Source organism: Pelodiscus sinensis, chromosome 2, assembly GCF_052426305.1.
Source record: "Pelodiscus sinensis isolate ZL-2025 chromosome 2, ASM5242630v1, whole genome shotgun sequence".
NCBI lineage: Eukaryota > Metazoa > Chordata > Testudines > Trionychidae > Pelodiscus > Pelodiscus sinensis.
The window spans coordinates 184,946,557-184,963,659 of record NC_143053.1 but is presented as its reverse complement, the minus strand read 5'-3'; the positions used below and the strand labels follow the sequence as shown (position 1 = coordinate 184,963,659).

Here is a 17,103-nt window from a genome sequence, read left to right as displayed (position 1 = left end):
TGCTTTCCGTCTGTCTCCTAGGCATGCTCAGCTTTGTCAAACAGCACCATTGTATTTGTTTCAGTGTGGCTGCCCTTTGGGGAATTTGCAGGAATACTGCAGCAAATCATCCTGCATGCAAGGCTGACCTCTGGGAGGCTAACAAATTGAGGTGAGCCAGCTGGAGCGATAGGACACTGCTGATAGACAGAGCATGCTCAGAGCTGAGGGAGAAAGGTAGCTCAGTCTGCAGATGGTGTACTGGTTACGGCTCTTGTAGATTTTGGGGAGGGGAAGGGCGGTTGGGGGAGGGGGAAGAAGGAAGAAGATTGGATAGAGGGTTTCCCTGTGAGAAGTAGATTTAAGATTTGTGTGTGTGTGAGAGAGAGAGAGAGGCAGTGGATAATGTTTCCTTTTATTTAGCATATCAGGTATGCATGCATGTGCTGAAATCCTAATCTGTTAAGGATAGGCTCTCCCCAAGGATTAAGAAGGTTGCAGATGCTCTGAATTAATGTGCTGCTTTGGTGAGTGTTAATTGTAATTGTTCTCTGTAAGAGTCCTGTGTGAGGTCCATGGCTGACTTTAATTTTGCAGGTTAGTTCTGTTTATCCACCTTTTCATAGTGTACTTTTTTAATGGGTGTATCAGACCACTGTTCCAATTAATTTGTCTGAATTTTTCATCCATGATTGTGTGGGTGGTCAGTATTTAATTTATAATCCCAGCCTTCATGCATTTTTTTTCTGTGTGTGTGGTTTTTTTTTTTTTTTTTTTAAGTATTTTGGAACACATGACTTGTGGGGAGGAAATCTTGTTTCTAATGCACACTTAACTCTAGGAATTCTTTTTAAAATCTCCACTGGACAGTTTTACTGTCTCCACAGAACATCTCACTGTATTGCTTATCAGCGCAGGAGGCTTTTTAATGTTCTTATTGGCTGTGCTGGGCTCCTGCTTAGAATTTCTAGCACATAGAAACTGTTCTAGGCACCATGCTAAATGGGAAACATGAAATGCTTGTGCTAATAGTTATACAGATAATTTTGTACTAGCCCTTTAAATTTCCATTCAGACAGTATCAAAGCTATTTCTTTTGAGGAGGAGGAAAAGGAAGAATATAGAAATCAATGGCTATTAAAATCCAGATGTGCTGCTAACCCCTAGAGATTCATGTTGCTTGAGTGTATTCTGGGATCAACGCTTTCTGGATATTAATTTCAGTTTTTCTGGATTAGTACATTCCTTTTTCCATTGAAGTGATTTTTATCTATAATTGTCTATCAAATGACTTATTAGTGTGTTTTTTCCTGGCATGCATTCTTGCAGTTTAATGAAGACTTCTTGCTTATGAAAAAACAAAAGCAAGATCCTGCATCATCTTATTCATTGGCTGACTCCAGTATAGTTTTATTCATGTGAGAAGCCATTGATATCAGTGGGACTACTTGTGATTAAAGGTTAACAGATGTGAATTCTTACACATTACGTTTCCCCCATCTCTCTTCCAGCAGCTAGTGTTTTGGGTTGGTAAGTCTTCAAGGACTCCCAGGTGTGTAAGCAGAGAGGCACTGTCAACTCATTTGATAGTTTCACTTAAAGCTCCAGATGGTCAAGTCAAGTTGCATGACCATCTTAGATTTTCCTGATTGTGAAGAAAAACTTTCAAAGGGGACCCCTAAAAGCTTGTTAACCAAAATACAAATAAAAAGACTCAATTTATTAAAAATGTCTTACTTTTTAACTCTGTCTCCTGAATTTTTTTTTCATATCCTGATTTTTTCATTGCTTGTGATTGGCAATACTGTATTTTTAACCGTTTTAGAGTTCTGCATTTTGACAGGGGATAACAGTATGACTAAAGTTACTATCCAACTCTGAATGACTATGAAATAAATAGATCACACGAGAGAAGAATTTTTCCAAAGGCACAGCTGGTAGTTAGGTGCACAGGCCAAAGGGCAAGAGGCACCTAAGTGTGCCTTTGGAAAAAAATCTTCTCCCTTGTAGCATACTTTATTTCCCTTTTCATAGTTAAGATATGTTTTGAAATAAAGAACATTTAACAAAAGGAAATGTTATATGGAGAGCCTGCCTTCTTATTTGCCATCTCCTGTAGAGCAAGGTTTTTTATTTAGATAAAACTTTAGAATAAAAATAAACTTGTTTTTGTGTATGAATGTCAGATACTGAGGCTTCTATAAAATATTTATTTATACATGTTTGATGTACTATTTTTCTCCAATGGCATTTTAAAAATAGGGCTTATTAGACTTGAAACTTTGGGTGTTCTGATTTATACATTTCTAAGGCAGACTTGATTAATGGTATTTTCTACTTTAACTGCATGGCTTAGTCCCATCATGATTTTTGTAGTTAAAAAATCAGCACATCTGTAGTTTTCTGCTTTTTAGTAAGAAAAATATATCAATTACTTAATATTCAGCTCCTTAATTGCATGACTCAGTGGTTTATGACTATTACTTATTTAAATCACATAAAAACCTGAATAGTCTATAGTAGCACCTTAAAGACTCACAAAACATGTAGATGGTATCATGAGGTTTCATAGACAAAACCCAGTTCTTCAAATGACCAGAGTATTAGAAGTCCAGATCCAAAAGTAAATCAGGGAAGGAGGTGGGGAAAAGGAAGGAAAAAAAAAAGAGAGGAAAAGGAGAGGGGGGAAAAGGGGGCAGGGAGAGAGAGAGAGACAGTGAGTAGATGGTTCAAGTAGTTAGAAGCATTGATCTTCCGGGAAGTGAAGGAGAGGCCTTAGAAACATGACTCTCTCTTAGAAAATATAATTTTCCCCTGAATCAATTTCTTAGAGAGATTATCTTTGTTTTAGGCCCTATAAGAATGGCTTGGAGGTCTGTTACTGTACTTTTTTTTTTTTTTTAATATTCATTTTGAGATTTTTTTTTTCCCTTTCTGGAGTGTAATAAAAACTGAAAATATTTTAAAAATGCACAGTTAGTTAAATTAGTAATTTTGAACTAATGTGAGGTGAGAGCTTGAGGGGTAATTTAATTTTCTGTTAAGCTTTAGGTGTTGAGGATGGTAACACTCATGTAGTATTTCACCTGAAGCATGTGTAAGTATTGCTATTCCCTCTGTAAACGGTGGCATGACTGGAAGTCAGGAGCACCAGTTCTGTGCTGTACCACGGGACCACACTGGCATGTCAGAAATGGAGGGCAGGGGAAGAAAGGGTTCCTCTCCTGTCTGGTGATAGGGATGGAGTGGTGTATGTGCATAAAGGCTCTGGTCTTACAGACTCTTGTGCTCTTCGCTTCATTCCATGCAGGTGAGCAGTGCCACTGAAAGCAAACTGTTCTTGGGAGCCTCCTCTGGTTTTGAAGTCTCAGTGCTGCCTTTTCATTCTGTCCTATTTAAAGAGCAGGACACAGAGCTGCTCCTCCACAGGCAAATTAGTTGTTACTGACCACTTTACATATAGCAAAACATCATATTAAAACTGGTAGTTTCCAAATTAAGACCCATGTGCAGACAAGTAAGCACATGATTAACTTCACTGAAGGGAGTAGGCCTAGGCTCTGATCCTGCAAAGGAACCTGCCCAAGTGAAACCTTATCTCCTGGCACGATCTCATTTGCAGTAATGGGACTGTGTGCTGGTGGGTCCCATTCCAGGAATGTTGCTAAGGCTCCTCATCCTGACAGCCTTCTGCATGTGAAGTTCCTACTCAGTGTCTGGATTGGGAATGCACATGTGGAGGGCTTGCAACAGAATTGGATCCTAAGTGTGATTCTGAATACCTTCTGAGCTATACCGTCGAAGAAAAAGGAAGAGACAGATACTGCAGAACTAATTCAACGTCAAATCTCAGAGGAATACCCCTGTTGGTCTGTATCTGCAAAAACAACGACCAGTCCTGTGGCGCATTAAAGACCGAGGCCACATCTATACTTCTTGCATTTGATTTATTGGGTCTAGTTAAGACCTGTTAAATCGAATGCTGAGGGTGCCTCCAGCCCACATGGGTACTCCTCGCACTTGTGAGGAGTAAGGGAAGCTGACGGGAGTGTTTGCTCCTGTTGGCCTCCTGCTGTGAAGACAGTGCCAAACTTGACTCTGGCTACATTATTTCTAGCTTAGACCTGGATTAACAGATTTATTTGCGCATAATCTTTCGTGGGTAAAAAACAAATTTGGGTCACCATTCCAAGAGGAACCCGCATTCCCTCTTCACTCCCTTGCTTTGAGTGGTATGTAGAAAGCAGGGTCTTGTTGGGAGATAGGGAAAGATGTTTCAGATGCCACTGTTATGGGCATGGTATATGAGCCTGAATAGTTATTGGCAGTGCATCCCTGCTGGTAGGCAAAGAGAGAAGAAAAGTCTTCAACTTGTGTCTTGCTAGCGCCATAGAAAGGGAGGCTGAGGAAAAAGGCCCAAATTGCAATGGAAGTTAAGCACCTAAATACCTTAGGCAGACATGTTTCTCCGCATTATTTGCTATCCAAACACTGGCACATGCTGTTAATGTTTGAGAACCAGAGTGTGAAGTTGCTAAGTCACTGACTTGCAAACTGTGGTGAAACTGTTTGTGTCTATATATTTTTTTATTGTCCAAGTCAAGTGAAATACAAGAAATAATAAAATACCTGGCAGTGAAACTGTTCTTTAAAATTCTTTCAGTTGTAATAATCTGAATGTTTAAGATTTTTTTTTTAAAATGTAAATTTTGACAAGTGTGTCCCTTTAATAACTAGTTTCAGCTACCTCTCTTACTGAAGCAGACATCAAAGTGTTCTTGCACAGGGCAGAAACTACTGTAGGCAGGCAGGTTTCAAACATGACTATCCTGCAAGATACTCTAATTGCAGCAGATATATAGCCAAGCATCTGTGACTGGCCTGTGCCAAGTGACCTAGACTTGTGGGGCTTGGATTATGGGGCTGTTGTGTGATGCAGGAGGGTCCCAAAGCCTAGAGTCCAGTTTGAGCCTGCATGTCCACACTATAATTAAACAGCCCCATAGCCTGAACCCTGTGTTCCCAAGTCATATGATGCTGACCACATGCAGATGTTTAATTGCAGTATAGACAGAGCCTCTAAGCCAAGGAAACATGCTCTTTCTGAGCAGAGACATGACCTGCTGAAGAGTTTACTTGCTTATTAGTAATTAATTAAAAAGTGGTTGAACTGAAGTTTTTTGAAGATAGGGAGTCATGAGCATTAGTTAGCCCGCTTCCTGGAGGATGGGAAGAAGAGGCTGCTGGCAGCTTGCTTTACCTTGGGTGCCTCCTCATTGGCCATTTAAATTAAAATTAAAGCAACCAGAGACAAGCCGGCTTTCTTCATGCCTGTGCTCTTGCTGTATCTCTCAGCTTCAGGCATACCTCAAAGCTTTTTTCCCCCCTCCAAATCTGTCTTCTCTCACTGCCTTTGCACCCAGACCTCCCCATCTCGGCCATCACACGCTGGCAAGTGTCAGCTGCCCCCAACCATCATCAAGATTCCAGCCAGGGGAGACTGCTGGCTGTGATTCTTTCTCCTCCGAACAACCTGTCTGTGTCGGGAATCGTCAAGGGAGCCTCCCTTGGGACACCATTGCCCTTTATGAGCTTGGCAGCAAAAAGGCACCGCACTGCTTTTATGAGTGTTCCTTTTGGCAAGGCTCTCATCTGCGTGCTGCTGTTCCTTCCAGTGCTGCTGAACGATGGTTTTCAAACATTTCAAAGCACTGTACAAACATCGGTCAGTCCTCACAGCATCCTGGGTGACTGAGGCGCACATTCCTGTAGAGCAGGGGCACTCAAACTGGAGGGTCTTGAGGTGGTTACATAGGGATTACCAGCCCAGACGTGCTTGGAGGGGAGGGCTCTCCGCCCCAAGCCCCCGTTACATTGAAATTCCCTTTCCCTCTTTCCCCCTCTCATTTTTAATTTATAAGAGGGAGGGGTCGCACTCAGAGCTTTGGCGTGAAAGGAAATGTTAATATAAAGTGTAAGAACTACTGCTATAGAGCAGTGGTTCCCAAACTTTTCGGCATCATGCCCCCCCCCCTTTTTTTTTTGCTCAACAAGTTTTGCTGCTATTGGGGGGGAGGGCGAGGGTCTCGCAAAAAATCAAAAACGGGGACTGACCAGGGCAGAAATACAAAATAGCATCTTGGGGGGGATTAATGGGGGAGGGCCCCCCAAATTTCTTCATGCCCCCCAGTTTGGGAACCCATGCTATAGAGCAAGGGCAGAGCACTGAAAGATGCCTTGATGGGTGAGCTGAGGGGGGGGGGCAGGGCAGAACTAGTTTTGAACCACTATACAGGCAGTCCCTGGGTTACATGGATCCGACTTACATCGGATCCCTACTTACAGACGGGATGAGGCAACCCTGCACTGGCTGCTTCCCCCCAGCAGATCAGGGAGACGCGAAGCTAGTGCCCCCCCCAGCAGACCAGGGAGATGCGGAGCGGCTTTTCTCAGCAGACACCTCAGCTTGAGAATAAAGGACTGAGGGAAGTGAGGTGTGGAAGAATAAAACTGAGCTCTGGAGAAATGTTTGGCTAGAGTTTCCCCTACAATATGTACCAGTTCTGACTTACATACAAATTCAACTTAAGAACAAACCTATAGTCCCTATCTTGTACGTAACCCGGGGACTGCCTGTACTCCTATTTACCTCCCAGAGATTGAAGAGCTGTTTGACGAACTGAGGAGATGAGTGGCATTGAACAGTCTGTCTGGTCTGCATATATAGCGCTTTACACATTCAAAGGGCTTTGCAGATATTAAACTGTCCCCCCACCCTCAACATACCTTGTGATGGAGAGATGCAGAATTACTCTCACATCGCAGGAAGGGACATGGAGGGGGAGAGGTGACTTATTTTCATGGGCTGTCTCTTACATGGAAGCTTTTAACAATTTCACAGTTAGCTACTTTCTCATGGGCAGATATCCACATAGAAGGGGAAAAAAGCCCTGGCAACCCCCTCAGCAGAGAGGCTGAGGGCACCCAGTGGATTTGGAGACTATCTGACTGGTCTGCTTTCCCCTGGATGTGGTCTATCAGGGCTGAGTAGAAGCACATGCATGAAATGGTGTGGGGGCTGCTTCCATTACCACTGTTAATGAGCAAAAGACTTCTGCTCTTAGGGTTGGCCATTTTTCTCTCTTCTAGTGCCATTTCCACCAAATGTGTAAGAGAGAAGAAAGTGAAAGGAACAATCCTGCAGAAAATGAGCAAACATTAAAAAAAAATCCTAAAACTGCAGATTCCACAATTCAGTCGTGTCAGTGACTTTTCACTTTCCTGCCCAGTTTTCCTTTGTTCATCTCCAGCAAAAGCAGCCTTCAGCCAAACAACATGAACCAGGATTTTTTTTTTTTGTATCTCTAGGCAACTAGGAACAAATATGATGATGGATTCCTTCAGTAATGCTTGTTTTTAACATCCATCTCTGAACCTTAGGATGGCTAAAGAAAACATGCTTGTCTCAGCTAAGTGCAGAGAAGTGAAAGATCTGCTGTAGAGAGGGGAATGTGGGGAAGGAAATCTGTTCATAGAGGATGTTAAAAAGGTGAGTTATTTACCACAGTAGTTGTACAGGCACTAATGCAACAGTGTGTAAAATGACAGATGTTAACCTGTGTATTTGTAAGAAACCTCCATCAGGGCTGCTTTTCAGAAATGAAGTTATAAACCAGTCTAAAATAGTTCCTATGTTGTCCCTTGGGGGCCGGTAGGATAAAGAGAACAAAATCAGTCAGAAGTAAAATATTAGAATAGACTTTTTCTGTAAGGAGCACTAGATAGTTACAAGGATTTTTAGGGAGAGAAACAACCTTCTACCTAAGGATTTCCTGTTGAGATCAAGGTGAGGTTAGGAGTGTTTGATACTTCTGGTGACTTTTGATTTTTTTTTCTTTGTTAGAGTAAAATAAGTTAAAGGCCTCATTCTGTTTTTGTTTTTGGTTTTGTTTTGTTTTGTTTTCCCAGAAGTGCTGAACGCTAGGAGCTCCTGTTGAGTTCAGGAGGCATTTTGGAAATGCAGTGCTTCTGACAAACAGTTGTTGAGTTTTGTGCCACCCTCAGATTCACCCTTATTTTGAACCTTTTAAATTCTTCAGAACTAAAGGCTTCCCTCCAGATATGCCTTCTATACACTGAGTAGCATGCTTTGAAGGAGGTCACTTGGACTCTATCTTCTTTGTTGGATGATATTGCTACTTAAAACAGTTTTGATCATGTACTGGACGTGTTGCTAAAAAGATGGGCTATTTACAGAATCTAATACTATTGCTAGATTATTTACAAGAATTGCAAAGTAGGAAAAAAAGTGAGACCTGTTTTGGAAACAATTGATATACCCAGCACTGAAGCAGACTTGTAGATCAACAAAATAAATGTATGTTGACCTGCAAATGTAAGATCATAGACCTTGGATTACAGGCAGTCCCCCGATTACAGGCAGTGTAGACTTACGTCGGATCCGTACTTATGAACGGGGCTTTTCTCGCCCCGGAGGACGCGGGCGGCAGGACCGCCCAGACACGCTGCGGTCCCGCCGCCCGCGTCCTCCGCAGCAAGAAAAGCTGCTCCGCGTCTCCCTGGTCTGCTGGGGGGGGGGGGGGGGGCTCATTTGCATCTTGCCAGGCGCCGCCATTTTTAAATCCCCGTTAGTGCGGACTCTGTGCCCGCGGCTACACGCGGAACGGACTAGGTAATTCGAATTAGGCTCTCTAATTCGAACTACCGATACACGTTCTACGAGGAGTAACGGTAGTTCGAATTAGAGAGCCTAATTCGAACTACCTACTCCGTGCCGTGTGTAGCTGCGGGCACGGAGTCCGCAGTAACGGGGATTTTAAAATGGTGGCGCCCGGCAAGATGCAAATGAAGCCCGGGATATTTAAATCCCGGGCTTCATTTGCAACTTCGAATGCCTACATTAGCCACCCTAGTTCGAACTAGGGTGGCAATGTAGACATACCCTGAGAGAGATACTCATTTAATCTACTTGTCAGAGAAGATGGACGCATTTGTGTTCTCAACAAAAGTTGATTGCAAATTGAAACTGCTGTTCTGATCCCCAAAGATCACTTCTCCAATCTGCCTCTTTAACAAGGGCATTAAATAGTCATACAATTCTAGTGCCTGAACTTAGACTACCTTTAACTTCCAAGTTCCTCTCTGGAATGGGCTACGTGGGCACACATGCACAGAAAAAATACATGCACCAAGTCTGCCTAGTTTTGTATTCTGAGCGTGCTGTCAACCTGCCGTGCAACTCCTTCCACAGTTCAACAATATAGAAGTAACAAACCCAGTGAATGTCTTATTTAGAATGCAGAGATATCCATACTAATTCACTGGATTTTCCTAAGCATATGTGAGTTTAAATTTTACAGTGTAATCCATTTAAACTGCTCCATACAAATAAAATTAGAAATGGTTTGGTCAGACATAGACCAATCAGAAAATTGTCCTTCCAATAATTCCCCTTGGGTCTTGGCTCCAATTTATTTGCAATTTGATTAACAGCAAATTTGACACATACTGAAAATGGGAGTTCGGGAATGCTGCAGATGAACTGATGCGTAAATTGAAGTCCTAAAGAATATAATGTAATTGACGTTTAAACATAAACCAATAACAAAGATAACAAAAGCAAGGCTAGTGCTCTCTCCAGTGGAAATTGCCAAGACCTCTGCCATTGCAAAAAAGGAACACTGCATCCCTGCACCAGCACATAGAGATGAATCTAGGGTCAGATTTTCAAAATGTGCTGATGTCAATGGGAAGAGTTTTAGGCTAATGCTAATGAAAACATCGCTGTTTGGGAGGAGTGGGAAATGCCTGAAATGTGTTTCTTTTAGACATGTCGGTGGTAAGCTGTACTGGGGTGAGTCAGATGCATGTTTGCTGGATAAGGGTGGGTTTGTTTTAATACAGCTGTATCCCCTCAAACCAAGAGTCATACTATCTCCTATGCAGATATCTAGGAGTAGATGGCTTGGACCCATCAATCCTGGGCTTCAGCCAAGAAACACAGTATAATTTGGGCGTTTGGAGCCCCCCCCCCCCTTGTCCAGAAGCCTCAAACCTAAATTACTTTTATCAGAAACCCCAATACGTGGTCATACTTCCTATGCCACAAGCTGGTAAGGGTATGGAGTAGGAGGCACTCCTCTGGGTTGCTGGGGGGATTCCCTGGCAGTTGACTTGCCATGGACTACACAACTGTTTATGACTGCTCTGCATTGGTGTGTTGGCCCTATGTGGGCCCAGCATAGCTAAGGATCAAGGCCATTGTTTCCATTCACTCTTTTCTGTGTTTACCTGGGAGAAGCTGGCCTGCTCTGTTGTTTACCAATGGATCCAAGAACTGAGTGACTCTAAGGGTTCTCTGCACCTACATGGCCACCTGCTAGCCCCCCTCTTCCAATATAGTAATGATTCTGGCATCAGCTGCTGTTACTGTGCCTTCTCACATAATTCATGTCCATCGTGCAATCATGTAGGGAGGTAATATGTAATGATTTGTGAGGCAACAGGGTCTGGCCAGGTAGCCTTACAGGACCATTGTACTATGGAGAGTTTAATCTCCCCATCCCCACACCTGTACAACTCACATGATGGGAAGCACTGGAGTTGTGGAGTCTGCTGTGAAATCAGTCCTCTCTGCTTAAAAACCTGGGCCCAGCTGACTTGCCCAAAACCATTGAGGAAGGCCATAGCACAGCAGAGAACTGAACCCAGGTCTCTCAAGCCCCACGCTAGTGCTCTAAACACTGAGCCATTTGTCCTGTCTGAGCTACCCTCTGGTAAATACTTTGCAAATGTTGGGCTTGAAGCATGTTCATACTGCATATGCACAACATTCACCTCAACATTTATTTTAGTTAAAAAGTAGAAAATAAAAGTAGGGGGGAACTGCTTTTCATAGCATCTGCCAATTTTTTTTCACCCTTTTGAGTTCAGCTTTGGACTGTATTTTACCTTCATCTCCCTCTCATTTCCTGGAAAAAAAATGCCGAGAAATGAAAATTCTCTTTTTGTTTTGTTTTGAATACTTAAAACATGATTTATAGCAGGGATGCAAAAATGAGATTCCAATGGCTTCTTTCTTGTTTTGTTTTCCCCAGGGCTTTGCTTCCACCATGCCAAAGAGGATTAACAATGCCGTCTCTTTCCATTGTGTTCCCCACCTGTCGTCTTGGTAGGATCTAGCTACAGAATGAACATAGCAGCAGTGTTTAATGCCCTGCTAGTGTCTGTCCTTGCAGCTGTGCTGTGGAAATACATCAAGCTGCGAGAGCACGTCTTTGTGGTGGAAGAAGAGCTGGTCCTCACTCGCCAATCCCAGGAACTCTCTCAGGTCCAGATTGACTACCATGCGGCTCTTCAGGCCCTGGTGGAGGACGGTACCAGGATGGTGTGCACGGGCAGGATGCACACGGATCGCATCTGCCGCTTTGAGTCTCTGTGTTACTCCACTGAAGCAGAGGAGTTTGTCTTCTTTCACAGCAACGCTTCAGTCATGCTTCCCAACCTGGGCTCCAGGAGATTCCAACCTGCCTTGCTTGATCTCTCCTCAGTAGAGGACCACAACACCCAGTATTTCAACTTTGTGGAACTGCCAGCTGCTGCACTGAAGTTCATGCCGAAGCCTGTCTTTGTGCCGGATGTGGCGCTCATTGCCAACCGATTCAACCCGGACAATTTGATGCACGTCTTCCACGACGACCTCCTTCCGATCTTCTACACCATGCAGCAGTTCCCAGACTTGGATCTGGAGTCGCGACTCTTCTTCATGGAGGGGTGGAGTGAAGGCTTGCACTTCGATCTCTACAAGTTACTGAGTAACAAACAGCCACTCCTCAGAGAACAGCTTAAAACCCTGGGCAGGCTTCTGTGTTTTACTAAATCCTATGTAGGGCTGTCCAAAATCACCACATGGTACCAGTATGGATTTGTTCAGCCACAAGGACCAAAGGCAAACATCTTGGTTTCTGGCAATGAGATCAGGCAGTTCACCAAATTCATGATGGAGAAGCTGAATGTCAGCTTGGAAGAAAGCGCCAGTGAGGAGTATATTGTAGTATTCAGTCGAACAATCAACAGACTAATTCTAAATGAGGCAGAACTAATCTTGGCACTTGCCCAGGAGTTTCAGATCAAAACCATTACAGTCTCCATAGAGGACCATTCATTTTCTCACATTGTGCGTCTGATCAGCAATGCATCCATGCTGGTCAGCATGCATGGAGCCCAATTAGTGATGTCGCTCTTCCTGCCAAGAGGAGCCACTGTCGTGGAGCTTTTTCCTTATGCGATCAACCCTGAACACTACACCCCTTACAAAACACTGGCAATGCTCCCTGGCATGGATCTCCAGTACATTGCCTGGCAGAATGCTGATAAGGAAAACACTGTAACCTATCCAGACAGGCCGTGGGACCAGGGAGGAATTGCTCACTTAGACAAGGCAGAACAGGAACGCATAATAAAGAGCAAAGAGGTTCCACGGCATCTCTGCTGTCGGAACCCAGAATGGCTATTCCGTGTCTACCAGGATACAAAAGTCGACATCCCTTCCCTTATCCAGGTGATCAGGCAAACTGTGAAGTCAAAGCCTGGACCCAAGAAGCAGAAGTGGACTAGTGGTCTGTACCCTGGCAAGGTCAGGGATGCTAAGTGTCAGGCCTCTGTCCAAGGTACTAGCGAAGCCAAGCTCTCTGTGTCTTGGCAGATCCCTTGGAACCTTAAGTATCTGAAGGTCAGGGAGGTGAAATATGAAGTGTGGATTCAGGAGCAAGGTGAAAACACTTACATGCCTTATATTCTGTCACACCAGAATCACACCTTTTCTGAAAACATTAAGCCATTCACAATATATCTGGTGTGGATCCGCTGCATCTTCAACAGAAATCTCCTTGGACCTTTCGCAGATGTGCTCTTGTGCAGTACATAACGTACTTTCATGTGTGGAGTCCCGCCATGCACCCTGCCTCCTTTGTTCTGTAGTGTTTTTTAGAAGGCTGAAGAGGACTAGACCATGCCAATGCCTAAGTGCCCATTTTATTGCATTTAATGTGTATGTTCTCTAGGTGGCATTAATTTTCTTTTTGGTGTAAGAACGCTCTGTTCTTGAAAAGGACCTTCAGAAATGAAATTACAAGCTGAATACCTGTAATTGAAAAGCAGAATAGAAGTGAATCGCGTGTACTTTGATAGTGATTTGAATCTTTCTGTCGTGCAGTGAGTATTTAAGCTCAGCATTAAACTACAATTAATTATGTGGCTAGATGGACAATTGTCATCTTTCTCCATTGTAACTTATTTTTAAAAGCTGTATCCCAAGTACAGGATTTGGTACCAGGTTATTCATTAAATTATTGTAAACCTCCTTGAGAATTCTTTCCTCTTACTGTCAAAATGATTGGTCTTCAAGAATTAGCCAAGATCATGGTGAAATATACATGTGGGTAACTCTCTTGTGTGTTCTCATTCTTTTCTTCTTCATCTTCCACATTTTGGCTGAAAAGAATAAGCCTGCAGCATCAATGCTGATTTAAAATCAGGCTTTACTCTACTCCAGTAGCAACACAAAAAGCTGTTCAAAAACTGGAGCAACAGATGGAAGATGAAAAGGGATGTGATGTGTAAAGCTGCCGAATGTGGGTGTGTAGTTCAAGCAGTAATAACTATGTTTTAAGTTTGGTTTTCATTTTGTAAGCTATAGACTAGTATATGGTTCTATAGGATGGAGAAGAAAGGATGCTGAGGCCAGTTTACCCCAAAGAAAATTTTACATAAACATTTTGTTTCCTAAAACACAGTATAACCCTGCTCATAACAACCACAAAGGGTTGACATTTAGCTGGACATTTAGCAGTGGGATCAGAGACTGTACTGGCTGTTAGTTGCTTGCTAGCACGTGTCATTGTTTTATACTGAAGAGAAATTGTGTTCTGTGGGCCAGATTCTGATCTTGGTTACACTGTTAGAAGTCCAGAAGAACTCCACTGATATCAGTGGCAAAGGCATCAGAACCTTTGTAGAACTGAGGGAAGGCAAAGTGCATTCCAGTGCTCATTCGTCCGGTCATCTGTAGAAGTGGGTTGTGCCAACGAAAGCTCATGATACCATCCACATGTTTTGTTAGTCTATAAAGTGCTACCAGACCATTTGTTGTTTTTTAAGTTTATCCTTTTTACTTAGTTTTCTTTTGTAGCCACCTTCCTAACTGCAAATTAGTTACAGCACATTCACTTATCTTTCTTCACATATCCATGGTGGCGCTGTCATGTCTCTAAACATAACTGAGTAAAACCATGACTGCTTATGGTAGATTGGGACCTATCTTTTGAACCCTTTCATTCTATTAACGGAACACTTTTATACAAATACAAGGTGTTGTGCTGGTGCCGTTTTCCAGAAGAAGATCAAATATACTGGGTTTAGTTTGTGTGTCCTGGTGGCCTGTAATTATACAGGAGGTCAGACTACATGATGGTCCTTTCAGGCCCTGAACTTGATTCTGTGCATTTCAAAAATGTGTATGTTCAGCTGTTACTCCCCCACCAGTGCAGTGCATTACTATCTTACATCAGTGCAGTGCGTTACTATCTTACATATATATATGAAAGCAAAGGTAAACATGTGGGTTTTTTTTCCTCTCCCTACTAAAGTGTAAAAGAAAGAAAGCTAAACTGCAGACACCTTGATTGTAACTCTAGAGATTCTGCTGACCCCCACCCAAATGCAAGAAAGCCTGTCTGCAACAGGGCTCCACTGCCTCAGCCTGAGCTCATCTTGTGCCTACTAGGTTGAAATGAAAATATTCAGTGTCAAGGCCAGGGCCTGATCCTTAGCTTTTGCAATTTAGCAATGCTCTATTGACTGCATTGGGTTATGCTGATTTACACCAGCTGAAGGTCTGGCCTGGAATTTTAGCCTTGCCTCTGCAGTTGATTGTGTGTGTGATCATCTCCACCAAAGTTGATTGTGTGTGTGTGTGTGTGTGTGTGTGTGTGTGTGTGTGTGTGTGTGTGTGTGTGATTATATATCATCGCCACCAAGCTCTGAGGTTTACTTCTGTCACCCACAGTCCATCTGTTGTACTTCCCACTGTCCTTGATGGCTTATGCCACAGTCTCCATCTTTCAGGGTGAAGAGAACTTGACACAGAGGAGGACTGTCAATGCTACGTCTCAGTTAAGCCAAAAGGATTGCTTTGCATTTAATAAAAAATGCCTTGTAATGAATTTTTGTGTTCCAGAGACAGTTACTGCATATGTGTATCTCTCTCACGCACACACAAAAACATAGGCATCCACTAATTAAGCTAAAGAGGAGCTCCTTCAAAAAGTAGTAGTAACAGTAAGTCCCGGAGAGGGGCACCTACTAGATTGCACTATTACTTATTCACAAAAAGCAAGTACAATATAGTCTCTGTGGCCCTCTGGAACACCACTGTCCTGAGCATGAGAAATAGTAGTTCTTGAAATCCAGGATGCTCTCCTGGCAGTAAACACTAACAGCAGGTCCTCAAGCCACCTTAGAAAAGGCCTGTAGCTAACTTAAAATATTTACCATTCCTGATTGTCTAGGCTACCAAGAAGAAATAGTCTTATGTTAATTGATGTAGATGTTAGGGCACAGGACGCCTCTCCCAGGAAGAATTAGGTGGAAGGAAAAGGGAAAACAGAATATTTATCAGACTGCATGTGAAAAGCATTGAAGTGGCAATATTATTTATTGGTGGAATTTTCTAAAGCATATGACTTAGAAAAAAATCAGTGGGACCTTAGTGGTGTTTGTTTTCCTAATTTACTCATATGCAAATTGAAAATTCCACCCTATAATGAAAGTCTCTATTTTTCTGTAGTCTGACCTGGAGTGGGTTTTCTGAGAAGGGTTAGTTGCCCAAGTTAGTCAGCAGAACTTTATACATGATTGGAGATGGAGACTTGTGACTGAAGCATGTCTTTCCATAAAAAAGAGCAGCGCAGTTCTCTTTTGCTCAAGTTGGAAAAAAATAAAACAGTCGCTGCAGTGGAGAGTTGTCTGAAGAACCTGAGAGGACTTGAAGGAGACTGGTATTGCACAAGGTAAGGAATAGAAAGACATCAGGTCAGAGAAGCTGTCTCAAGAGAAGCCAGAATTGTTTATGAAGCAAGGGAACCAGTCCCAGGGCAACACGACTGAATGTTTTTGGGGCAATTAGCAGCTGGAATCCGTGTGTGTGTGATTTTCCTTTTTTTAAAGGAAATTATCAGCGCCCTTATTAGTGTGACACTGACTAACATAGCAGTTTTCCAGGGACCTGTTATATTGGAAACTACTAACATTTAAAGTTTAATATTTCTATATTGTTTGATTATATGTATTGATTAAAATTGTTTGAGCTGTTCTTAGTCCTACTGTGTGATTAGTTGTGTTTACTGCATGGCTTTTGAAATCCTTGCTCTGTGTAAGAGACTAGTAAGATAGCATTGTAAAATTGCCCCTTATATAGTGATTTAGAGTTACATGACTTAAATTGCTCCCACAGCGACCTACGGGATGAAGGCAGGTCGGCAGGCTATAAATCAAGCTGGGTGCAACTTGTGATATTGGTCTTGGGTGAATTATACTTTTATATTGATGACATTCAGATTTCACGGGGAAACAAACTCATATTCTTGGCTGAGGACAAGCTTGCTAAACTTTTTGGATGGATGCCATGATGAGGGAGTAGGTTGGTGACCAGTTACTATTTTCATGCACTAGCAACTAGCACTGCCAATAAAACTCTATCGTAGCTTTCCTCGGTGTCATTTGTTGTTAAGCTGCAAATACAGAAGGATAAACCTAATCTATACAGGCCTGCAGCTACCATCAACTATGAGTTGCTATATTTATTTTGTAGCAAATGTACTGTGCTCCTTCTATTGAGTCTGTGAACAGATTAATTCTTTTGGCTTCTCTCTATTAAGACACCATGGCTGTGTCTAGACTGGCAAGATTTCGCGGAAATACTTTTAACGGAAAAAATTTCCAGAAAAGAGCGACTAGATTGGCATGGATGCTTTTGCGCAAAAAGTGCTTTTGCGCAAAAGCATCCATGGCCAGTCTAGACGCGCTTTTGCACAAGAAAGCTCCGAT

The 17,103-nt window shown here is 42.7% G+C and overlaps 1 protein-coding gene across 4 annotated transcripts in view; it reads left to right on the top strand.

The window, feature by feature from the left end:
* POMGNT2 (protein O-linked mannose N-acetylglucosaminyltransferase 2 (beta 1,4-)) overlaps positions 1–13,360 on the top strand; it is a 48,997-nt gene extending 35,637 nt beyond the window's left edge. Inside the window, exons 2-3 of one of the 4 annotated variants that reach the window (XM_075921955.2) lie at positions 7,420–7,528; positions 11,097–13,360. In XM_075921955.2, coding sequence (XP_075778070.1) covers positions 11,189–12,925 — 1,737 coding nt within the window. In that variant the 5' untranslated portion in view covers positions 7,420–7,528; positions 11,097–11,188 and the 3' untranslated portion in view covers positions 12,926–13,360. Of the gene's footprint in view, positions 1–307; positions 577–7,419; positions 7,529–11,096 lie in introns of those variants that run through there. The other 3 variants (XM_006125567.5, XM_006125569.5, XM_075921954.2) reach the window with 3 other exon arrangements.
* The last annotated feature ends 3,743 nt before the right edge of the window (positions 13,361–17,103 follow it).